This window comes from Tigriopus californicus, chromosome 11, assembly GCF_007210705.1.
Source record: "Tigriopus californicus strain San Diego chromosome 11, Tcal_SD_v2.1, whole genome shotgun sequence".
In the NCBI taxonomy this organism is placed as follows: Eukaryota; Metazoa; Arthropoda; class Copepoda; order Harpacticoida; family Harpacticidae; genus Tigriopus; species Tigriopus californicus.
In genome coordinates, this window is record NC_081450.1 from 9,042,103 (window position 1) to 9,068,084 (window position 25,982).

Below are 25,982 nucleotides of genomic sequence, written 5' to 3' on the forward strand. Positions count from 1 at the left end.
AGGGTAAATTCAGAATTAATTTTTAATTCTTTTACTTGTGATAGGCATCCCGCTGTATTTATCATAGTGCATTCTTACCTTCAAAAGATTTGCCCCATTGTTTGCGACTCTCTCTGGTTTAGTCTCATTTTATTTTCCTCTTTCCAACAACATTCGCAATAAACCAGTTTGCTTGCTCCTTAGCAATCATTAGAAACATTNAGATAGTGTGTGGGTGCAAACACACGCAAAGCTGCTTCAAGATGACCTTCCCACACTGTGACGGATTCAAGACATGACGTGGCTCTGATGAGCTTATCAAATCGCTTCAAGTCTGTCTCCACACTCAAACTGTCAATGGACTCATCACAACTCGAACAATACCACAAACTCGGATCCACACTGATGGAGATGTGGTAGAAGTCTTGGGGCAGAATCTTGCCTGGGCAATCCCCTCGTCGACATCTCAGGGCCGAGAGGTAAGTACCTAATTCCGTGGGATCTTGACATCTCGCGCATTGGCAATCGAAAAGCCAATTTCTTTGCAGGGACGTGGTTCGGACCACATTCCCGAGTAGAGGATTCTTGTATTGAATGGTCAATTCCTCACCCTGAGTGATGGCTCTTTTAGCTCGTACTTGGATGATAACCTGGTTACTTTCGGATTCCCGAGTGGCATAGTACCGGCAATTCGAGTCGCAATCATGGGAAAGCAACGAGAATGTCGGGAAAAGCCCATGACCCAGAGACATGCCTCTTTTCTTCCCAAAACTCGCCGAATTAGTCTGCACGATCCCGGTCAGGATCTCGAGTGCTTCAACATCCTCGTCCGAGAATCCAAGTTGGCTCAAGAGCGACTTGTGTCCCGCACTGAAACCGGTTCGAGACTCGTGATGAGACTCTAATGCAAACACCTGTTTCCATAATTGGGGATGGGTGTTTCGAAGCTTGAGAAGTCGAATCGGCATTATCAAACCTGATATGCCATGGTGAGGATAATCAGAGGGCAATTTAGCAAAAATGTCGCATTCGTAGCCATGCACACTTCGTTCACGTTCTTCGCAATCTTGATGTAGAGGAAGATGGCAATGTCGACAAATCTCGACGGCCGAGAGATCCCGCAAACATGCGACACATATCGATTCCGCGTCTTGGAAGGGACCAAAAGCCGCCGCAGTGTCCTCGAGAACAAGTTCGTAAGGTTTGAAGTCCTTGGAGGCTATTCCAATTCGGCCTTTCCCTTCTTGTTGGATGATTTTAAAGAATGTCTCAGTCATTTTGTCTACTTACGAACAGTACAGTTACATACAGTACAGTTATGCCCATGTGATTTAAGTGCGCTTTTCGGTTAGAGTTCCACCCCCCTTTGTTGATGTTGAAACAAACATTGGAAACAAGACAGGGGAGAGGAAAATGAGTGTATCATGTAATTTCTTGGCAAAGGCTCAATAATTGATAGAGGCAATATAGGTCGAATCGCAAACTGGCCAGACCGGGGGACAATGTTTTGCTGTTGTCACGTTGCGAAAGCACTTTGCTTTGAAGACTAATGATTAGATGTTGCATGTTCACCTGATGGCACCCAATGCAATAATAGGAGGACTTGTAAAGGCACAAAGCCTATTTCCAATCTACAATCAACACAAAGTGGATGTCCCAAGTTATAATAATTTATGGATGCTCTTGACAGAACTATCAGTTTGTTGTTTTTGAACTTGTATCTGACAAGTCGAAAAGAAATAAACGCATGACTATGAGAGTATCATGGTCAAATAGTAAGAAAATTACAACTTCGAGGAATTACTTATTGTTTCGTTTTTTTACTTTTTGTTCAGATAGTAGAGGGTTAATATTTGAAAACCCTGTCAGTAAACTGTTTCTGTGCGTACGCTTTGATTGATGAAATTGCTCCCAATCAATTTGCCGTGTTAATGAACAGAACATATTAAAAAAATAGATAGTGAAAGCAACTGAGAGGCAATTGTTTCATGATGCATTGAAAAGGATTGTTTCGGGGCATAATATCGTCTTTTCATATTTGAAAGCATGATCTGCTATGTTACATCCAGAAAACTACCCAAATTGCCTCGGGTAAAAGAAACTCTCTTCTCCGTTTGTAGTTGAAAACCTGATAAACTTCAGACCAATCTTGAGGCTAGCATAATTCATCTAGTCGAACAACCAGCAAATAATTTCATATTGTATTCCCAGTCAAGTCTGTTAGAGATATGTAGATTTGAAAAACTCTTTGGATTCTACGAACAATCCGGCATGGACTCAGAGCATGGCACTTCTACTGTAGTTATATATTGGATTACATTGGGTGGAAAATCCGAAGTAGGGTTAGTAGTTTATCAATCCATTAAGGACACGAAGTGCTTTCATCATGTTCAAAGTGGGTCTTACTCTCTCTCTCGCGTCTGAAAATACCTGGCCCAATCACCAGAGTGTCAAATTACCGATTGGAATGATCCTCCCCCCTGCTGTTAACTCTTCTTGTGTTGAAAATGACTTCCCGTACCCTCTCTTAAGGATTGGCTCAGTCGAGCAATTACGTACTTGGCCAACAGTACCACTCTTAGTCCCATACATAGGTACATAAATTGAGCTGAGGCAAGATGAGAAAAAATATTGCAGGAAAGTGATTCACTTCAAACCTTTGAACATGATTTGAAAAGGGGAGAATGAAACCACAAAAGCCGAGGAAAATGCACAACTAGTTTGAGATGATCACGCGATCAACTTTGGTTGGCTGTGAACTACGATACTTTTTGCTTGGCTTCCCACCAAAAAAAAGCCACCGACCAACCAATCAACTGAGCTAGAGCGGCAGAACGTAATGACTGTGAAATATCTGCTCCAAGTACTACGTACACATTCAACATGAAACTGTAGTCCGTACGTCCGATCAACCACTCAGAACTCTGAACTGAGCAATGTTCAATTCAAATTCTACATAAACTGCAACGGCTGGACCAGTAATTGTTGTTATTGGTGTTGTTGTTGTTCTTGTTGTCTTACACACGCGAAATTTCGCTCATCCACACATGCACGAATCAACTCTGTTCGCAGGTTGTCAAGTAAATTCAAATTCGAAACCATATGCTTACATCATGCATAGATGGGAGAGTAGGAAAGAGATTTTGGTTTGGAAGACAAATGGTTGGTTTTGATTATTTTTGAGCCATTCATTCCAAGCCTGATAGAGTTATTAGTCGTCATTCGGAGTGTAGAATTACACGTTGTTCTCCAATGTGAAGCGGAGGGTGAGATCTTGGCTTTAATATCGAGGCACATTTTCAGTCCATTTAGAAGTCATTAAACTTCAAATGATTCTAAAGAGAGCGCACGTTATCGGACCAAGATCGAATGAGCTCATTCACCCGAGAATACTCAAGTACGTAGAGCCAACTCTTCGTTCGTTCGTTTATACGGGCGTACACTAGACCATACACACATTTACAGCAGATACATTGCCGAACTCTTGGTGTTGGTCCGTGGAGAGGAGGTAAAAAAACAATCTAGTCAAAGAATTGTGGTCCTACCGCTGATTGTGCATGGAACTGTCAGACTCGAGATTTATGTCCCTTGTCCGGAGCATTTGTTAGCGCTGGTGGCCATGATGTGAGTGGCCCAACCAACCAACCAACCAACCTTCCTACCTACCTTCCTACTCTTTTTGCCTACTTACTTACTCACTCACTTACCTATCTACCTTCTTTCCTCGTATCTTCTCTCTGCCTGTGAGTATGTGAGAAGCTAGAAGCAAGAAATTAACTCTTTAATTGAAAGACGGGTTCGAACTGTCACCCGCCAAGGGATGCCTAAATTTACGAGCGGCATTAGACATTCTTCATGGGTGTAGTCTGTCTACGTAAGTCAGAATACCAGTAGAGACTCTTGCACGGGGGCTGTCTGAGGCTACATGGTGGCTCTCTGGCGTGTGTGGTAGACCAAAACCGAAAACGAAACGAAAAAAAAAACGAAATGCGTCTTCCGTCCTTCGACCATCTATCTTTTTGTTCATCCATTTCACAGGTACTACATTCAAGTCGTAGTACCTACTATATCGTTCGGTATTTGCCCACCACCAATTCGAAAGGGTTAGCCACATAGAGGGGAAAACTACGGTGTTCATATAAGTTGTACACAAAAGACATGGCTCATACTTACGATGTACGTATGTAGTACGAGCCGTCGTAGGTACACCGCCAATGAGTCCAAAGGGGGTCTCCTCTGTGTTCTAGTATGTCTCTTCTACCTCTTGTCTCTTGTCGCCCTTGGTTTTGGTTGGATTGGTCGCATTCTTGGCCCCTTTCCACTCCATAATGTTCAGACACGGCGACCGAAATGAGAATACCTTTCACTCGGTCGGAACGAGCAATATCACTCGTAAAATGGCAGAAACCCACAAGATTGTGAGCTCTTGACATGTAATTAATGAGTCGGTCTGATAGCCGGGAATGTGATTGGCTGCCACCTTGCTGTGTTCCGTTTACCTCCAGGGCTTTTTCATTGGCCAACCAACTCGAGCGAGTGGCTGTCAAGTTGGAGTCCAAGTCGAACCCGAGTATCCAGTACACACAACAACCAACCCACCAACCAACCATCCAACCAACCAACCAACCATACCGGTAGACAGACACTTGAGAGATCTCGGATTACTTCGTGAGTTCGAGCCTTGCATGTCTGTCATCTTATCCCGGAGTTCTTGATGACTTGAGCCCAACCACCTCCTCCTCCACCACCACGAAAATGAAAACGAGAACCACGACGGCCATGGCAATTTCGGGGCATGAACAAGCCTAGTAAGCATAGGGTCCATCACTGTTGAGACTAGAGGGAACCAACCACTAGACAAGGGCTTAGCAGTCAACATACCCTAGTGATCGTTGTTGTTGTTGTATTAGTAAGACATGACCAGGTTTCTATTCAATGGCGACGTTGTTAAATCGATTTCAAAGTTCATCAACTAACAACATCACGTAGATCAAACTCGGACCAGGTAGGTAGGTCGCGATACCGTTTGGATGTACGGAGTATATACAATATTCAGAAGGAGAGAGTAGAGGGTGGGAAGGTTGATTCTTCGAAATCGACGGAAAACAAATACTCATGCCCATCGACATTAAAGACATATTCTTAAACCCGGTCTAATAATAAGTAATAACTTTCAAACATGTCTACATGTGAACATTGAGTTCACAATGGAGACCGGTAAAACATTTGTTAAATGAAATGTTTCTCTTCAGTGAAATTTGGCAGGTACTGTTATTCGCAATCAGATAGTTCAATAGCAACATGAAATGAACATTCGCACCATTTGACCATTTGAGTGGGTGAAACTATTTACTTAAGGGAGCTACATAGAACCTTAAAACTTAAAAGTGGATGTGCCTCAGGATCTTTTAAATTATCCTAAGGTCGTTAAAGGTAATTTGAAATTCTAACAGGTGTTTCTTACAAGTCATAAACCAATAAAAGACAGAGCTTCTTCTTAATGAGCTTACAAAAAATCAGTTGGTATAGTGTTAAAATTGTAATGAAACCAGACACTTTCGGCAAAATTGCAATCAACTTATTTGAAAACCGCTGCGTAAACTATGAAAGTACAAAGCTAATAATGATTTTTACAGAACGGGGCTGAGCTCTGGCATCTCCTCCTTCAACTATAAATATGAATCTCTTACTTAGGCATATTCACGATCTGAAATCGAACTACAAAGTCGTGAACAATATCTGGTTATACCTCTTTCATCATAAATTTAGATCCAACGATTTCTGGGAGGATTGCCAAGTTTTGTTTGCCGCTGAGACCCACGTGTTAAGCTGTGTTGTACCTAGATTTGCTTGGATGACTTTCTCTTGAGCTACGATATTCTTGGGACTTGAACGAATGTTGTTTTGGTGTCAATTATATTTGCTTTGTTCAAGATGGAAGCCACAAGTTTCATCGAACGAGCTTTTAGTGAACTCAGTCTAAAGAAGAACAAGCGATTGTGGCTCTCGAGTGATGAAACTAGACTTGAAGATCGCATCCGACTTCTCGCCTCGTTTCCAATCTGTCAATTTGAGGAGGTGTTTGCCTCCAATCTGGATGGGAAGAACCCGAAATTAGCCTCTCATTTGTTGGACAAAGCTAATCTAGCATTTGCTCAAGGGGACAATGACACCTCACTCAAGCTGTTGAACCAGAGTTTGCAATTTGCGGGCGATTCGGAAATTGGACAAATCTATTTCAGTCGTGCTGCTCTTTGGAGTAGTTTGGGGCAGGACCAATTTGTCCTGGCTGATTTGGCCCAAGCCTTGGAGCGAATAGAAAACGGCTCAGAACAATACTTGAAAGCTCTGGAGAAACGAGCACAGGCACACGTTCACTTACAAGAGACGGAGAAGGCCAATGCTGCCATCGAGGAGGCCCAAGCGATTTTAGTTCAGATTCGAACTCGCCTCAAAAAGAACGTGGCATCGGGTTACGAAAAGCGACTTCAGAAGTTGCTCAAGTCGAACACCAGGGACCAACCCTTGAAAACTCCACCCGAGGCCCTGATACCCAGTCTAGAGAGTTCCAATCCTCTGATTCCTTCCTTCTCAAGCAACGTTCAAGTTCAGTTTGAAGCCTCGAGAGGCCGATATTGTGTAGCGGCTGGTGATATCGCGTGTGGAGATCTGATCGCCAAAGACTCGTCCTATTGTTCCATTCTGGACTATTCCAAAGTCCGCGAGTTCTGTTGGCATTGCTTCAAACGACTGAAATACGCACTCCCGTGCAAATCTTGCACTATCGTTTTGTTTTGTTCCGACATCTGTGAGTAGTACCCTTTTGTTCAAACTGACGAAAAGATTGCTTTCTGAATCGCAACTCGAGTGCAAGTTAGACAGACATTGGTTGGACGGCTAATTGTGCTTTTGGACAGGAGATTTACATGTCATGGGAAATCTCCCGCCTCAAACCAATCCTTATATTGTACTATGTAAAATTAATATACTTCGCTCATTTCGGTGGGAAAAACCTTTTTTCCGGAGCTTAATGTCATCCCATTAAAGCCTTCAGATGTGTTGATTAAAAATTTCGACAACTCACAACCCTAGTTAATCTAGGTTCAATATTATTCGTATCGATTTGAACATCCATATCCATATCCAACATCCGCATCCATAAACTTCGAGACGAGTGTACAAACGATGAGCAGGCTGAACTCGACCAACTTCCTACGTTTTGTTAGCGAGGAGAATAAATTGTTTTCCTTACTTTGTCCCGTTTCAAATAAATATTGAACATTTTTTTTAGGTCAGACCTCAAGCCAAAGTTCTCATCGCGTCGAATGTGGACTCTTGGGCTCTTTATACCGAGCAAACTTCGGAGGTGAGTAGAATTCTGTATAAATTGGAAAATGTTTTGAAAATGAAAGAATGCATTCTTCGTAAATCAAATGCTAAATTACGATGTTCTCGAATTACCCATTCTAAAGACTTGCTCCACTGGTGTAACATATAACTTTTTCTACATCTAATGTCATACAATAATATTAAAAGGTGGCTACATGCGAGTACTGTAGTGATTTTCAAATCATACTTTTGGACATTCCATTGATTAAGAAGGGCTTAAATTAGTGTTTGGCAGAACATTAAGCATTGGTTCCCACACATGATTTTTTTAACCCTTGCTAAAGAGTTACGTCCCCTTTGATAGTATGACTTGTCTTCGGCAAATTTTTGACCTTCGCATTTCAAGGGATAAAATCTTCTACCTTTTCGCTTTCTGTTAACTTAAAAAGGACAAAATTTATGAAATCATTTTCAGCCTTTTTTCTTTCAAGGTTGGACATCCAATGCCTACAATTTATCTTTTAAGAAAAAGAAGAGAGTGCTATTTCATTGATAATGGAATAGGTTGTCTTACAGCATAGGTATTTGTTGTGTATTCTGCCTCTTTGAATGAACAAGGATTGGCAAAATTACTCCCCACGAGGTATCTTAAGATGAGCCATTTTTAATTTTGTCGATTCCAACCATACTTGTTGGCATGGAATCATGTTGCGTGTATTTTTTGTGTCAAGCTGTTATATTAATGAGATTCTTTTTAACTGGCTGGCCCAGGCTGGGCAATAAATCAGCGTTTGATCCGTGCCAAAGCGCGGTGATAAAGCAAGAAGGTTGCGTTAGTGTCCACAAGAATGATTTATCACATTTGCCGCCCTTGCCCGCCCTTTTTACCGGCAAGACTAGATCATCATATCGAAACTTCAATTAAACCCAGGATGTAATCTAATGCCCAGGGCTTAGTTTTGAATAAAAATAAAGAAAGCTATGAACTTAAGTGGTACGGGCTATTACTCTGTAATATATGCGAGTTTTGCGAATTGATCGGTTTTTGCCATTGATTTTTTTAGCCTGGATCTTGGCGTTCAAAGCGATTATTAAGAATCCTTTCGAAGTCGTATCTTCTTTGATTGAATCTTCTGAGAACCAGAAAGCCAATGCCAACTCCAAGCTGAGCGACGATTCTCCTTTCATCTCGAAGGACTTGCGATCATTCGACAAACTAGTAGGCCATGATTCCGCGGACTCCGGAACAACTACCACGTCTAAACTAGTTAAAGGTGAAGGCGACCAAACTCAACAAGCGGCTGGATTGATGATGGAAGCCTTGGTGACATTGTTCTTGTTACGCTGTTTAGAGCATCAAGGATACTTCCCTCCAGAAACACCTCCTTTAAGTTCAGAGAGTCCCTCAGCGGCATTTGCATTCGCGAGAAAGTTGAATCACTTCATGCGAATAGCTTACTTCAACACGCATGAAGTGACAACCACGGATAAAAACGACAATGTATCGCCAGTCACAAGGATCGGCCGAGGGATCTATCCTACTCTGGCATTAATCAATCATAGTTGTTTTCCGAACTATCGACGAATTTGCATCAATAACGTCACTCTGGGCATCGCCATCCGACCGATTAAACGTGGAGATGAAATTGCGGACACTTATTGTCCAACATTTGCTTCGGTGGACAAGGAGGCACGTGATCTGGCACTGGAGAAGTACCGTTTTGCTTGCAATTGCTCAGCATGTTCAAACAATTGGCCACAATTCGCTCACTTGAACAACAACAGTGATGCCGTGACAAAGGCCAAACAACATTTGTCCAAATCGGAAGAGAAACTCCTGAATCAAATGAGAAAAACTCGGCAGTACAATCACCACGCCATTCAAACGCTACAGAAATATATCACATTCCTTGCCGAAGGTACTCAACCATGCAAAGAGCTTGTCACGTCGGAAAATGAATTGTACAATTGTTTTGTACGGAAATACGCGGGAGAATACACATAATTCAATTGTGTTCTTAGCCATGGTTCAATCCCGTGCGAAATCCGTCATTGATAGTGACCAAAAACAAAAGATTCTATGGCGGAGAATGACAGGCTCTCTCTCTCTCACCATGCTAAACAAGAGGAGCAACCAAAAACTACATTCGTACAGGATGACGTGCAATTGAAGCAAAAGACATGTCGGCGCTTGGTGGCGCTCCTCATCGTCTTTTATTGAACTACCTTGGTACTTAGATTGAGGTGGTTGTATTTGTGTGTATCGGTTACATATAGACCCCAGCGAGGAATATACGTTTTATATTGTCATATTTTTTATGTTTCCTCGGCTTAAATGTCATGCATATCTTGCTACCTTCTGACTAAAATAAACAATTTTCAGACTTGTTATGCTTTGAAAAAGTGAAAGGGTACATTTGCGGTGAAAGTTCAACAGAATGATATGTCTAACTATTTTTGAAATTCACAATACCCTGATAATTAACATTCTGTCAAATACAAAAATATCAGTAAGTGACTTTGGAACAGAAACGTGCATCTACGGCATTGGCTACCCCAATCGTAGATGATATAAGTCATGATATTGGGCAAGATTCGTTCGTGAGGGACTTAGGGTTGGTCCTCCAGCTTATTAGAAAGTTCCATAAGCATATCCAGTCGAAAGCTGGCAAAGGTTTTCAAATGTGTGGTTAGATATATCGTACGTTTAGGTCCAGAGATAGTATCACGATACTAACTCTATACAAGTCAATTGTTCAGCCATATCTTGAATATGCTTCACCCATTTGAGCTTCGATGAGTTCACCAGCAGATCTGCTAAAGGTCGAGCAGGTCCAAAGACCAGGAACAACGAAGGTATGAGAGAGTTCTCGTACTGGGAGAGGCTAGAAGGATCGGGGATATACAGTATTCAGAGAAGGTAAGTAAAACATATGATACGGTACGTTTTCAAAAGCATTACGAGTTTTGTCCTAACCCAGGATTATTATAGAGAACGTAGAAGCTTAATGGGCTTTTTGAGAGCATCTTCAAGCCCTCATGAGTGCAGGCTAGTTAGAACAATGTCTTCTTCATCGGGCTCTTTTATTGTCAAATTTGCTTCCCCTAAATATTGGGAGAGAATATGTAATAGCTGATGATTTAGCTTATACATTTTACCTGGTAACAGCTACACTGGCTAGTAAATCTCATTTTGACAATACCAGGGGTTATATTCCCCAATAAAAAAAGTGTGGATTATTTCATAAGAATGGCTATTTTTCAGGAACGCGCACTACGAAGTTAAAGTGAAATAAGTGCTAATGCTGATAGACAAGTCTTTAATTACGTATTTGGCCTTCGAATTAACTTTCGAGTATTATATTGTTTTCCCTGTACTTAAGAGATCAATAAATAGGCTTCGGAAAAAGCTTGTCTTTTTGGCCAAAATGTGTTCGGTCAGAAAAGGAGGAAAAAATTGACAAAATCGCGAACAAATTTGTTTTGATGTCCTGAGTGTTCTTTGATAATCAGAGGGACAATAATTTGTCCTGATTGTGTACCATAAAGAATGGATTTCCGCAAAAAATATAAGTGCTATTAAAAATGAAGTGTTGAATTCATGACGTAGAGTAGAAATGCACAATTAGCCATCGGGGCCCTGATGCAGACTACAAAAGCTATCCAAGGCTCACATGAACGTTCTTTTAATTGACAGACTAAGTTTCAAGTACGGTTTTAGGGTCACCAAACTCATCATGAAAGTTCCAGCAAACCCTAATTAGGTATAACGAGCTTTAAAAAAGGCTCGACCCATTCTTTAATCGGATATTATAGGGGTTTAGATGTAAGCAATAATAATAATATTCTATACATTTTCGAAAGGAAAATGTGTCTGCTTTCAATACTGTTTATTAACTAAAATTGTGAGACCACTAATAACCAATGTGGAGACCAAAATACTTCAGAGAGCCACTCTCATCCACGCCAGGGCTACCACCATCGCCATCATGGATCAACTCCAGGTCAGCAGGTTCTCCATGAAAAGAGTTAAAAAAACGTCTGGCCAACTCCGAAGACCTGAAGGACAAGCCTAGAAGTGCAAGGCCAAGAAAACTTGACTCTGAAGACGTCAGGAGGTCATTTGAGGCTAATCCTAAAATGAAAATGACTGAATTTGCTAAAAAAAGATGAACTTTTGCTTTGCCACTGCGTCAAACCATGTCAAGGCTGTTGGTGGAAGGTCTCTAGGGCATGTGTAAAGGCCCCTCATCTCTCAAATACACAAATAAAAACGTCTGGAGCGATGTCAAGCTCTTCTCAATGACCTCAAATACCATAGAAACCGCATCATCTTCTTTAGCAATGAGAATAATTTCATTGTGGATCCAGTCATCAACAAGCAAAATGATCGAATTGTTTCTTTTGGTCAAAATGATCGTGACATCCGTTCCATTATGAAATCCAAGCTTCCGGCCTTTGTGATGATGCTTAGCGTCGGGGCCTCAACTGGCAACAAGATGGCTCCAATCTGGGCTATCGTTTAATACCAGCCGACGACTTGGATGCTCTAAAGACCAAGGCTCTTCCATAGGTTCTGGCGACCACCAAAAAGTCGAAAAGGGTATCGTAACTCTTCCAGCAAGATGGAGCCCTTGCTCACACATCAAAGATCGTTCAGGATTTGATGAAGGAAAAAATGAGCATCTGGCCCAAGAACTACTGGCCACCCCAGAGTCTCGATCTCAACCCCTTGGAATTCAGTGTATATAGTGGCAAGTTGTGTCCAAGGCCCTCCCTCTCTTCCCGTAACAACAATATTGAGTCCCTGAATTCGTCCGTGGAGAAGGAGTGCCAGGTCATGAAGAGGAGCAACTTTAACAAATCCTGCAAGGCCCTCAGGCCCCGATTGGAGGTAGTAATAAAGGCTTATGGAGTTCATGCTCATAAATAAGAAGCCTCACGAACGGGTTATAAAAAGATAATAAAGTTCATTTGTAGAAAAATTAATAAGGATAGTTAAAATCAAATTACTTTATCAATCGAGCGTGGGTCAGGACTTTTTAAAAGCCCCGTAGAGACCAGTAATTAATCAGCTCGGGTTTCAGTTCTATGGGCCTGTCAGGCTGCGCCACAATCACGGCAAGAACTACCATGATTTTAGCACATCCAGTGCTTCCAAAGTTTCATCAATAAAATTGTTTGCCATTTTAGGACGTCGTTTAACAACTATTTTAAACCATCTAAGTCCAACAGTAATTTGCTAAAGGTATCATAATATGGCAAGGGACAAAATTATGCAATAAGAAAAAAAATATATTTGGTGCCAACATTTTGTCATGAATAAGAAGTGTGGTGACACTTACTTCATGGCAGAACCAGAGGGCGCAGTAGTATGATATCCCAAATCTTTACACTTGTCCATAGCTTGAATCCATAGGTCCTTGACCTTATTTCACATTTAACTGATCACTATCAATAAAGCCCTAAACTGGCTCACCATGACAATATCTAGGGATCTTTCATGTCAAATATTTTTCCTTAAGCGCTAGGTGAAGATCGGTAGTCTTCAAATTATTTGCCCGCCTGCTGCATCCGTCCAGCAGCCTTAGATCTTTGTCCTCGGAGAGATATGATTTTAAGGAATTCGCCATTCTTTCATCAAGTTCCCCCTTTTTCTTTCCCTACCGCCCTAAAATTTCCTGTACCATTCCAAAAACAAACCCATATCGTTCACAAGAGTTCTTGATGTTTTATTGAAGGATTGTAACAACTACCAGATTATTGGGTCCTTTAAGCGACAGGCGTTCGGTCACGTCGGTGATCTCATTTACTTTTGCTGAAACATTATTTGGTAAGGGATTAAACCATAGTTCAGGCCATTCATTCTTGAAAAGAATTGTTGCTCTTTTATCCAAAAAAATAAAACAAACGTTATTCATTGAAGAACATAAAAATCTATTTACAGGCGGGAAAATGCTATTTTTTTGACATTTTATATTTCGCTTTTAAATCACCTTTACTGTGATAATAAAAAGGCAACTGCGTTACAAATGTAAATCTTGTAAATTCAAAACTGGCAAGGTTCTCTACTTCAAGAAGTAAGTCACAGTTGTCAAGAACAAACAAATATGTTCAATTTTGTTAAACCGACAAACCGTGTATTTGATGACAGAAACATTAACCACAAACCAGTGCAGACAATTGTCTCAAAGTTTTCTACGCTCATGCCAAATTCACATCCAATTTTTGACCAAAAAAATCAAATTGTTGAACATCATCCCGGCCACTGCTTTTCTTTATCTGTGAGAGGAACATATCGGACACCCATTAATGTTTTTTTGGTAATTTTGCCATCTTGAGACTTATCCACTTGTTCCAGATATTGATCATCGTTTCGAGGACCAACAGGTAAAACCATTCGCCCGCCGTTGGCTAATTGTTCTATCAACTGGAAAAAGAAATACATTTATTAATGATGAAGGCCACTAAATACATCTACATTCGGGTTCAATTAGCGCAAGAGATTATGTTGATTCTTATCAATAGAGACGCCCAATATATGCGTTATACGTTTTGTGAGCTAAAACAGGTTTATTTGCATATCAAGCATATTTCTAAGCATATTTTGAATTTGCGGAAAATCCAAGAAAATATTTCCGTACTTATGCAACAAATTGAGACTTTTCACTTTAGTGGCCGAAAATGAGGAGCAAAAAACAAGGCAAAAAGCCTCTTCTCAGATGCCCTGGGTTTAATTCCTAACACTGCACAAGAACATTGCCTATTGGAAAAATTCGAAAATGTGATAGCCAGCTTTGTACGTTGACAAGGCTCACCCCAGAAAGTATTAGTATAAATTAATGGGCTTATGTTAGGTGTTGACAATTTCCTAGTTTCTTTGTCAACGCACGTGTCCAATGAACTTCACGAAACGTACAAATACATTCAAATCATAATCAATGTAAATCGGATTTGCTTGAGTGAATCAAATATGCATTATTCCAGCTGCGTGCCATTTCCTCCTTTTGTTGCTTTCAAAACCGTTCTGACTGCTCCCAGTTATTACGTTGCGCTGGTTTGTAGATAATTCGATTTTTTCAATCTTTAAAAGCATTTTCCTGATTTTGAGCCGAAATGTTGGCTTCAAAGCATACCTTCTTGCATGTGCTGACTAGCTGTTATGCATACTTCAAATTCTAACACAGGTTTGTTTGCATATTTTGACCAGGTTTAATGCGTATTTTATGTTATAAAAAGGACATTTTTTCTGTAGTTTTTGCAGTTTTGAAGTAACGATTTCAAAATGTATTCAAATTCTAAGGTTCATTCGACGCCAGGAATTGTTTCCATGGGTGAAAGGGACTTGTTTCAATTGTTTTAATTCTTTATACATATTGATGGGTGGTAGAGGCGTAAGGACGAACCTCGTTCAACCAGCGAAGCTAGCCATCATTTTTGATAGACAGAGTCAAAAGCTGTTTCAGATTGAGCCTTCCTCCGGTTGGCGTCTAATAGTTTCCGTTTTGAAAAAGGTCGGGGAAAAGAATTGAATAGAAGACCTCATACTTGGAAACTGCGCTAACCATTTATATTTATTACGCTAAGTCTCCCCTCGCAAGGTTAACTTTCACAGTCGAGGTAAAGACAATCTTGCCTTGCTTGCACGTCCTTTTAGACCACTTGGCTGCACTAGCTCTTTTCGTTAATAAAGAACTGAGGTGCGACAAAAGATTTTTGAATCAAATCCTATTCTACAAAGGTGGTCTCCTTAGGTCTTGTGTAGTAGATAATGCACCTAACAGTTCTCAAATGAACCAAATGCTTCAATAAATATTGGTTCGATGAGGTTGAAAAATACCTAATGTAGTGCCAGGATTGCACTTCATTTTTACTGGTTAAAGCGATTATTAGGGATTTCTATCTCTACCCCTTTTATCTAATTTCTGTCTTAAATAGAATTTTGGGGAACATTCATTATACGTTGTCTTGAATAGTTGCATCATAATTATTCAAAGAACAAATGCCAATGTGTCAACTCACGCATGGCAAAGTTAGTTTCTGGTAGGAATGGCCAAGATTCCAGTAGCCTTGCAAAGGACTTAGATCGAATCTACTCTTGGGTAACTGAGAGAAATATGGCCCTGAACGGAATGAAATTCCGCTCAATGACATTTGGGTCAACTCCTTTAAATACTCCACTCGTAGATAATGGAGGTAAAGATATTGAGCAGGTCTCATCTATGAAAGATCTAGGTGTAGTCCTCCAAAATAATGGAAAGTTCGATGAGCATATCCAGCTGAAGGTGGGTAAGGCTTTTCAAATGTGTGGTTGGATATATCGCACGTTTAAGTCCAGAGATAGCATCACGATGCTAACTCTGTACAAGTCGATTGTCCAGCCACATCTTGAATACGCCTCACCCATTTGGGCTCCAATGAGTTCAGCAGGTTTGCAAAAGGTCGAGCAAGTCCAAAGATGTTTCACTAGGAACATCACAGGAATGAGAGAGCTCTCGTATTGGGAAAGGTTAGAACGGTTGGGATTGTACAGTACTCAGAGAAGGTACGAAAGGTATCTGATATTGTACGTTTTCAAAAGTATCCATGAGCTTTGTCCCAACCCAGGGTTTAGGGTCAATTCTAGTGACCGTAGAGGCTTAATGTGCGTTTTGGGAGCACCTTCAAGTCTTCGAGAATCCAGGCTAGTTCGAACAATGAAGTCCACATCTCTTCTTTCTCGGGCTCCTTCATTGTTTAATTTGCTTCCCTCTGATATTCGTAGGGAATACGTAGGCCTTGTTGATCCGGTAGCATCTTTCAAGTCAGACTTGGACAATTTTTTAGATAGCATTCCAGATCAACCCTACATTCAAGGATTAGCTCGGTCTGCCAACTCAAATTCGTTGGTAGACCAAATATCATATAAAAATTGAAAGGTAATAAATAGACGAATTATAATCTTTCATTTTAATAGTACTGGGGATTACATTCCCTGTAGCGGTTAGAAAAGCCCGTGAAAAAAAAAAACCAAACCATTAGATATTTTCTACAATTTTCTGCCTTTTCATCAACAAAAATTTCTCATCACTCATACTGCAGACTTGTTTTGCAGATCTGAGGAATAATTCTAGATGTTGAATTTCATCCGGAGGTTTATGGTTTATTTAAGAAAAATACTTGAATGATCTCAAATTTCTAGAAGTTGAAAACTAAATATTTTTGTAGTTAATCCTGACATTTATCAAAGACAGGTATCTTTTGCATTTATAGTATATTTCGGTATTTTGGCGGATCAAAATTGCTTATTGCATCCATTAGAATTATTACTATTCTATTTATTGTTTTTACCATTTGTATTCCAAGTAAAATTGCTTACATCTCTTTTTTCATTCCGCAGTCACGTGTGAAATTACATTTTACAATGAAAGATTCCTACACAACCCAAAAAACTGACGTCAATCCGGGGAAAAAAATTATCATGTGAATATCAAAAAGGCAACCTCAGTTGCGTTTTACATCTTAAAAGATCGAAAAGTAGCCTAATTATGTTTCCAGTTATTTCCAAGGCACATCATTGCCTTTTTCAATAAAACAAGAAATAACAGTTTTCCATTTCCTTTGAGATTTCTTTAAAAGCTAGAAGTAGCAAAAAATGTGACTTAAAACTTAGAAAACATGTAAAATTGTCTCTCATTTTTGTTGAGTGCCAAAAGCTGCGCTATTCTATCATGTTTCTAAAGTATTTGAGCGATACATGTTATAGTTTAATTTTCAAATTTGTCACTTTTTGCAATAATTACTTTCTGCTTACTAGCGATTTTTTTATTCAACGTTAATACAATATTTCAAAATTTAAGATCAGGCTTGATCAAAGTTGCGATTTACAAGTATGGCATGACAATTGTGAAATTTTAAGTTATATTGCAAGCGTTTTCGGGGTTTTCTACCTATTCCAAAAAAGTGAAAAAAAACATTTATATTTTAGGCATAGAAAAAGAATATTATACTTCTCGGCAATTGCTTTAAGATATAACCGGAGCAATTTGTAGTCAAATTTGATGCAAATACAATCTTTGAATGCATGATATCTTATCGTTTACTCAGTTGATTTGGATATAATTGTACTTGGAAACGCAGATAAGGTTACTCCCAACAACTATTGATTACGTTTTTAAAAATATTTTCTCTTTGTAGGTTTTAAGTGGATTAATATACTAACCTTAGCTAAAATCCAAGATGTTTTTTACAAAAGTGTTCCTTTTGTTTCAATAACAACGAAAATTGTTACTAGAAGTCTTGGCATTTGCACAAAAACTTTATCAGTGTTGTGGGTACCACCGCGTATAGCCTTCTAACCTGGAAGCTTTACCGGCTAGACAATGACTAGTTCTGATTTTCCATCATGATTTTTGCGACATCGTTTCAAGCCTTCGACAATAATTACCCCATCACGGTGGTTTTAATTTCTGATTTAGTGTTCGCTCAAATGCCAAGACTTCTATTGAAGAATTGCTATTTTCTTTGTTAAATGAGCATCTTTCAAAGTATATTAAACCACTCAAAATACATTATAAAGTATTTCTGTCCAAAATCTAATCCAAAATCTAATCCACCCCCCACCTTCTATTCATTACGTTTTCAAAAATTCTATCTTCTAATAGGTTTTGAGTGGGTTAATATATTAATCAGAGCTACTTTAAATGATGCATTGACTATCAAAGTTGGTCCTTCTGTTGTATTAACAATGAAAAGCGCAACTAGAAGTCTTGACATTTGAGCAAAATCTTTTTAGTGTAATGGGCACCACCATGCCATCCTTTTATTTAGGAACGACTAAAACCCTGCAAAGACCCATATGTAAGCATTGACCAATTGAGAGAAATCCTTTTCATACAAGTTATGCCTGAGAAATACAATTACATTTCGTTCGCGGGAGAACGATTAATAATGAAAAACAAGTTTTTTTTAAACAATTTGCTGCGTTGCCTGAGATGGGTAACCACTATTGGTGGGGACCAAATTAATAATCGTTTTCAATAGCATATGCTATTACTTGTGAAATGTTGGAAACCCGTTAATTAGCCTCCAAAAGTAACCCTGATTTTTTTTGTCAAACAAGGATGCTTTTTTGCTCAAACTTACCATTTTCGGTTACGATGGAATTGGCCGGTGGTCTCACTTTCTGGCAACCTTGAATTTGAAATTTAATTTGGTCCCATCACTAGTAACCACTACTGATGTGATCAATCTGCCCGCGACGCAAGCTTTCAAACCAGTACTGCCAAGTTTGATCCTAGTTTGACATTTTCAGCTCAAGTGCAGTAGCATTTTCTGACCCCCCAAAACAACAACTAGGAATCAAACTTGGCACTACTGGTTTGAAAGTTTGCGGCGCAGGCAGATTGATCACATCAGTACTACAGATTTAATCAGTACCAACTAGGGACCCTGGATTCAGAGACGCGCGAGGTTTGACAAGTGGCTCCACTTCAAAAATGTAAACGATCAGTAGAACTAAAACGTTTCCAAACAGATTTTGACCTGATGCGATGTATAGGAAAGAGTTCTATCATGACAAGGATCATTGAATGTTTTCTTCTAGGACTGCCAAATTTTCCTTGAAGACGAGCAGATTCATGGATAAAGCATTTTGGATTGTTACTACTATTTTGTTACCCTCTAAATCGTTTCTGAACCCATTTTTCATAAGATTAGATAGTTATATTTTTTTATTAGATTATTCAGATTAACATTATCACATGTGAGATTTCTTAAGTCTATCTAGAAACAAGTCCCTTATACATTATAATGTAATTTGTTGAATATTATTGTACTTTCTTTTTTAAAGTGCTTTGGTCCAACTTGAGACTGGCAGCATGCGAAATATCAGTGTGTCAACTATATTTTATTGAGAAATAACACACTTATACCATTGCAATGACAAAAGACACTCTTAACCCTGTGGAATGAGTTGGCAAATCCATGGTGGATCAAATTTGTCATAAATCATTCAAAACTTTGCCCTATTATGTGATGCAAATGTGCGACCTCCTTTTAGAAGCAACTGACTCCCTGTCGAGAAGGTTTCCAAACAAAGCCCATGTTTGTTGACTATTGGCAGCCAATCAGATCGGTCGACTTTGATGACGAGTACTCAACCTCGCGCATCTATAATACCAACTACACAACTTTTTCTCGGCTATCTTAACTAATTCCAGAGGGTCGACGGGAAATAGCACCAAGAGCTTGCCGAATATAATGTGGCCGAAATGCGTAAAAAAAAGCTGAAGATTTACAATACTGCAGTTGAAAATTATATAATTTTCACTTTTATTCAACATCAAAAGTGAGAAACAAAGCCTATTTTGCAGTGCCTAGTCTTGCTTGTGGACAGGTAAAAGTCATTTTTCATACGCAATCTTGAGGGCCCACCAGGTTTTTTAAATCAACGCAAAATTTCAATTTATTTTGATATTTTAAAACATGATCTGTTTTACTAAGAGTTAAAAGTTGGGTCATTTTGAACCATGTTAGCCAAATGGTCTAACGCACTCGATAAAGGCACAAATCAAACATTGGAGAGCCCATTTGTTACGCATATACTAGATTGTTTTGACTATCACCTGAATTCTTTTGGTGGCTCAAAAGTGTAAATAGTTTCAATTAGTACAATAGACTCTAAAACCTGGTTGAGGAAAAAGCTCATGATACTTTTGAAGATGTATTGTAAAAGATACCTTTTTTACCTCCTTTTTTGTTTTTGGGATGCTAGACTTGGGATGCTAGATGCGAGTGGAGAACCTCGCACGGTCACCAGAAGGCTGAGCACGGCCAACAAAGTTAGCCATCACTTTGTCCAAATAAAGTTCCAACAGTCAGTATCGTAGTTCATATAACATTGACTCTCCTTCTGTGGGTGTGGGTGGGGACTAAAAGTTTCCTTGAAAAAGGCCGGGAAGCAGATGTGAACCAGGACCACTCTCATGCTAGAAAACTGCCCTAACCACTATACCACATCTCCTCATTAAATACTGCATTGTCCCAATCTTCTCGTTTTGTCCTAATAAAATAGAAGTTCTCTTATTCTCACATTACTCCTGCTTGCCCTTTTGGCAAAAGCTCAAACTTTTCCTGAAAATGCAACTAGAATCCCAATACAGAGCAAAAAAAAATATTTACATTTTAACCCAGGGCCCGTATTCTCAATTCGCATATGAAGCAGGACTTTAAGCTTCATGTTATGTTAGAGTTCCCAGTGAGTTCAATTTCATGTTTAACCCATTTTCATCCACATTAAAGCTTCTTAAACATCATTCCCAATTCCCTAGACTGGTCCAATCAATCTTGGAAGATTGCACTCGGCAGTAGAATTAAGGGTGACTGGGAATACGGCTCGTCCAAGTTTGCACTTGCAAGTTTGACTTTGAGTCGAGAGTATCACTTTTCCCAGTCTGTACTTGAACTTCAAACTCAAAAGCTGAAGTTCGAATCAAGAATACCACTTTTTCTGTAAGATGAAGTTGACGTAGGGATTTATGCTTGAAGCATGACTTCAAGACCCAAGAACGAATTGTGAATACCGGCCCAGGTCTCTTAACCTTGAGAGATGGCTGATATAAAGCACCTAGTTAAACCAAATTTGATCTAGAAACCTACTTGGTGTAGGGTATTAATTTTGGGTAGGAGACAATTTTGAGGGCTTTGCATTTCAAGGATTTTGAAGGAATGAAATATTTTGAACTTTTGCAAAATTAGTTTCATGTTGTCTTTTTTCATGTCGCTTTTGCTTTTACAGAGGCTTATATCTTTGCGAATCAGAATCTTCTTTCCTCTGAAAAAAGTATTTGATTGTCCCAGATATTTGAACGATCTAAGGAGCACAGAGAATAGAAGCAAACCAGCTTTTGCAGCCCTCTCGAATTTCTGCTCAACGCTAAAGTCAATTTTTCTCAAGGCTTACATATATATGTAGGCAAAACAAGTAGTTTTCCGTATAACATAACAATGAAAACGCATCATTGTTAAATGGTGAACTGAACTGCAAAAATTGGAATATCATTCTTTTAGAGACTGTATTAGTTTCAATCATGCTAGTTCCTGTAGCGATTTAGTGCAGCCTGGCTGACCTACGGATATGAAATTCCGAGCTTGTACTTTACACGTACGTTCTTGTTCTCCTTAGCCCGACATGCCTTCAAAAGTGTTTGGCGCATTGTACGGCTCTCGGCCATTCCATTACAGCCGGGACATGAAAAAGCAATTGCTCAATCTGGACCACCACCAGCTCTATAATATCTAAGATCTTTATCAGCCACCTGTACCGAATTTCATTTATTCTGACCCAAATTTAGGCCTGGCATGATATCACAAGTTTAGCCAGCTATTTGACATCATACCCATTTTAGGGGGACATTTGGGCAAGATCTGGCAAGTTCATTTATTTGTTGGTACCAATACCAGCGATGCAAATGTGGAGGTTCAATCAAGTTTTTCATGGTCTTCTGGGGCAAGTCCAGCTTTGGTAGAATTCCAGTAATGGTGCGTCTACACGAGAAACATTTTGTCACAAAGTTTGGCAAACAATTTCGGAAATGTTTAGTATTTTACAAACAACTCTTCTCTGAGGCGTCTACACGTGAAACTACCATAAAAAAAAATTGACAAATATTTTGATTTCGATTTATAATCTGATGAACTTGCAAGTGATCGTATCGTTTCTTAATGGGTCTTGAATTCATTCCATATTTTTGTATGCTCAGTAAGGAGATGATTAGTATAATGAACAAAGGGAAGACTGAGGAATGAAATGTGAAAAAAGCACCAATGGGCACTATCATGATGAGAATGTTTCTCTTTCCAACAACGTCCTGTTTTGCCAATTTGGCTGATCTGGCTTTCATGGCTAAAAATGGGCGGGCGGAAATTGGGCGGGCGGAAATTGGGCGGAAAAACAGCCAAAAGTGTCTGCCTGGTCTTCATGCTTGGGTATCAAGGGTTCAATTATCTGGACGGGAGAAGATGAATCCGGATTCCGGAGATGGATGTTGATCGATCATCAATCATCATCGATAGAAGATGGGAGTGTGACTACCAAATTATGTGAGGATCGGGTGACATCTGATAACTTTGTTCATTGATTGACAATTTCAGGCCCCTTCATAATCTTGGGTTGTGGGTGGGTGTTCTCCCGTGCCAAAATAAACCACAATCAATTCTCTTTTCTTTACTGTAAACCATCATGGATCGAGGGAACTAAGGTCTAAAATCGCTGAAAACGGACACCTTGGTTCGAATTTCTGCTAAGACGCTGTCGTCCATGAAACATTTCTTATTTGGCAATCAATCTTTGAAGATGTTCAAACGAGAAATGTTTATGATATGGCCAACAGTGTTGGTGAAATGTCGAACAATGTTTGTGAAATGGCTAATTATTTGTCGTGTAGACGCACCATAAAGTGAAGGCCATATTTGCATCCCTGGCCATGACAGGCACTTTTGTTTGCCGGTTCCAGAGCTTGCCAAAGCGTCCGAATATATTGAATCTCTTGCATATAATCTTGCATTCAACTATCGTACTTTAGACGCTTTGACAGAACCATGAGTCACAAGTAAAGATTCTTACTTCAGAGACAAGTGAAAGAAATTTTTTGCGAACAACTTTTTAAAGTGTTTTGACCTGATTTTTTCAAAAGTCTAATTTTTAAAGCTCAGAAAAATAATTGTTTTTGCCGGTGAGTAACAAACCTAAAGATTTGAATGTGAGTGGTCGTCTCAATTTCATGTTCAAATGAAGAGCTTTGACTCAATTCAAGTTCACATGAAGAGTTATTACTGCAAGGAAAACTCGTTCCGACAAACATCTGGAAATCACCCTCAAGGTCAAAACAAACTAGTTTTTAAACCTTTACTAATTATTCATTTCTAATTACCTTCCACTTGCCTATAATTTCTAAATCAAGAAGTCTCATCAATAAAAGTAAGAAATAAGAGCCTGGCAAAAGGGAGCAAGATTTGGAGCACTTAGCAATTTAGGGGACTTCTTTTACATCTCAATCTAGGAAATTCAGTTTCACATGCAAAAAACGTCTGCAATGAATCAACAATCTTTGATAGAAGCTATTTCCATAAAATAGTTACTGAAATTGCATTTCATTCTTGGTTAAATTTATTTACAAGATACTTTTTAGGAAAGATTCATGGCAGGATGCGTAGAAAAATAGGAAAAAACATCAATTTGCATAGACTTGGCGATGGTTTGGCTTTATAAAAAGAATACGGGCGCATTTTCTTACTTTAAATTGAGATACTTGATGACAATATGTCACATTAGACAAAAGATTGTATGATGTGTCAATCATATATTAACCCTTGCTTCAGCTTTAAGCAACCTATCTGAGATTCTTTATACAATACGTTGTGTTATTCGTGCCACATTCATGTAGAAGTACAAGAAAGCCTCGAAAAAAATACTGCATTTTGAAGAAAAGTTTTAAAAAAGTTAAAATGCATGCTACCTCAACATTTTGACAAAATAACTTAAATATATTTGGATCTCTACTTTCACTTTGTCCATCAGTCATTACATGGCAAGAGGAACTTCAAGATCACCATGCACATGTCTAAGTAGTATTTAATCAGAAGAAAAAAATCAGGTTAAGGAAACACAAACTTGGTGGAATACACTCAGCTGCCAGCCCCAACATGGATAGCGTTATAAGGCCCTCTCTGACGGGAAACCTTTTCGTCCATCTCCGACTGCGGTTAGAAAAACAGACATTTTTCGTACTTCTTTCCATGCTTTCAATGAATTGAGCTTTACCAATCAATTAATGGTTTCCTTCTCCAACTCGTAAGAAGATATCTTTTCCAATGTTTTTGGTGCCAACGACACTAGCTCATGGATGTGATCGATACCAACCACTGTGCCATTGTCGCCAACCTGCAATATGAATATTGGAAAGTTGATTCTAGCATAAACATCGAAATGCGGCAAGGTCTCGGCGCACAACTAAATTTGAGCACAAAACTGAAATATTGCTTCGATCCTGCTTGCTTTTTTGGAATATCACAGAGATGACGAAATTGCACATCTTTACATACTAACAAACTCTCATATTTTCTCCGAACTATAACAAATTAGGATATTGTTGGTTGTCATTTTTTTAAATCTTGTGTCACTTTTTAAGGGGTCTCGCAAAAGTGATAATAATTGATCAAACATAGACATCTTTTTTTTTATGACACCATTGTTAATTGCTTTGCCTCTTTATTGCTCAAAACTTGAAAGATAGATAGAAAATATTCATTGGGACTTTCGTTTCTGTTCATTTTTTATTTTGGCATACAACAGAACACAAAGCTTCTTTTCGTTTCTACGAAATGGCAATGCCATATTTAAGAGACTAAAATGGCAGCAAAAATTGAGTGGTAATAATCATTGATGGACAATAAATCATCAATAATACTAACAAGCAACTTCTTTCGCACGGTTTTATTTTTTTTTTGGTTTGATTTTTCACGAGCTTTTTAAAAGATCTTCTGATTTCAAAAATTACCCTCATATGTGTGTGGCATTCTTTTTTAAAAGCAGTATTGCCCGGGCTTCTATGTATCACTGATAATGGGGTCGGTGTTGTGCTGCAGGTTGTAAATCCGGATATCCGACGATCAAAAGCCACAAGTTTGTGACTTTTCACACATTTCCGGACCAATGCGGATACGCTGGGCCAGCGCTTCGTGCATTCCGCGGAAAGATGCGATACATATTTTCCCTCTTCAAAATTCTGCTCTCGTCTTTTTTTACCTCAGAACTTTGTGTCCACGAGTCAAGACCAGCAGATTCGTCGGAAAAATCGGCTTCTACCAGGATGATCAAGTTTCGTTTTCTTCGGCAAACGGCGGATTGATCCTTTTGTGGTGCCCAGCCAATTTCGAACAAAGGTGTATCTTTCGAAACCCGTGGACGTGTTGCAGGGTCAGGCCGCCTTGAGCGCTTCCAGATTACAAAAGGAAAATCAGGATCAAGATAGGGCTATCGCCCAATTCCTGGACACGGATCGGTTTCATCCCTCGACGAACTCGTTCAACGCTTAGATCGATCCCCTCTGCCCTTGGATTGTCCACAATTCGCCGCGACGATTGCCTGGTCTCTTCTTTTTCTTCAAGATGATTGCGGCGGATGCTTCAACATTCTTTTCAACTGGCTACATATATGACGATACCTCATTTGTTATGAGACGCAGTGACATGATCGTGGCTCGAGACATTGTTTGTCATTTGACACACCACAACCGAATCCAACGCTACTCCGATATCGGCAATATTCTTTAGAGCTTTAAAATCGTTTTCAAAAGAATTTGAGAAACGCCCGAATCCATCAACTGCGTTGTCAATCATTTCAAGAAGTAGTGTCCCAAGTGGTTGTCGATAATGAGGTGGCCAGAAGAATCCAGTATTATTGGAACAATTAGACTTGAGCTTACGCCCTTCAAAGAAACAACGACGTTATTCAGCAGTTTCTTCGGTATAACGGAGAAAGGTATGTCAAGACCGCTCTTGTCTTTATGATCAAGTCATTGCTGGAAAGTTCAGCGATACCGTAGCTCTTTCCAATGAGTTCATTGGACTCAAAAATAATGACATCAACGACTAACCAGTCCTAAGTGCCATTGATCTCTCTCTTTTATTTATTT

At 39.4% G+C, this 25,982-nt stretch overlaps 3 protein-coding genes across 3 annotated transcripts in view; 1 reads left to right on the plus strand and 2 right to left on the minus strand.

Annotated features, from left to right (window-relative positions):
* Positions 1–1,365, minus strand: part of LOC131889847 (SET domain-containing protein SmydA-8-like) — a gene marked incomplete in the record, with an annotated part of 2,362 nt that extends 997 nt beyond the window's left edge. The window contains 1 exon segment of the mRNA XM_059239053.1: positions 202–1,365. Coding sequence (XP_059095036.1) covers positions 202–1,256 — 1,055 coding nt within the window.
* A 4,461-nt stretch (positions 1,366–5,826) lies between these two features.
* On the plus strand, positions 5,827–9,695 carry LOC131890187 (SET and MYND domain-containing protein 4-like). Its single transcript, XM_059239489.1, has 3 exons — positions 5,827–6,787; positions 7,271–7,345; positions 8,373–9,695. The coding sequence occupies exons 1-3, from the start codon at positions 5,914–5,916 to the stop codon at positions 9,311–9,313; spliced, it is 1,890 nt and encodes a 629-aa protein (XP_059095472.1). The 5' UTR covers positions 5,827–5,913; the 3' UTR covers positions 9,314–9,695.
* Positions 9,696–13,426: 3,731 nt separating this feature from the next.
* The window catches only part of LOC131890188 (protein-L-isoaspartate(D-aspartate) O-methyltransferase-like), a gene marked incomplete in the record, with an annotated part of 28,269 nt that continues 15,713 nt past the window's right edge, over positions 13,427–25,982 (minus strand). The window contains 1 exon segment of the mRNA XM_059239490.1: positions 13,427–13,738. Coding sequence (XP_059095473.1) covers positions 13,565–13,738 — 174 coding nt within the window.

Bases quoted from the DNA above. Each gene is read 5' to 3' on its own strand.
- LOC131890187 (XM_059239489.1), top strand. From the start codon at position 5,914: ATGGAAGCCACAAGTTTCATCGAACGAGCTTTTAGTGAACTCAGTCTA. The intron at 6,788-7,270 runs GTGAGTAGTACC...CATTTTTTTTAG, and splicing joins TTTGTTTTGTTCCGACATCT to GTCAGACCTCAAGCCAAAGT. The intron at 7,346-8,372 runs GTGAGTAGAATT...TGATTTTTTTAG, and splicing joins ATACCGAGCAAACTTCGGAG to CCTGGATCTTGGCGTTCAAA.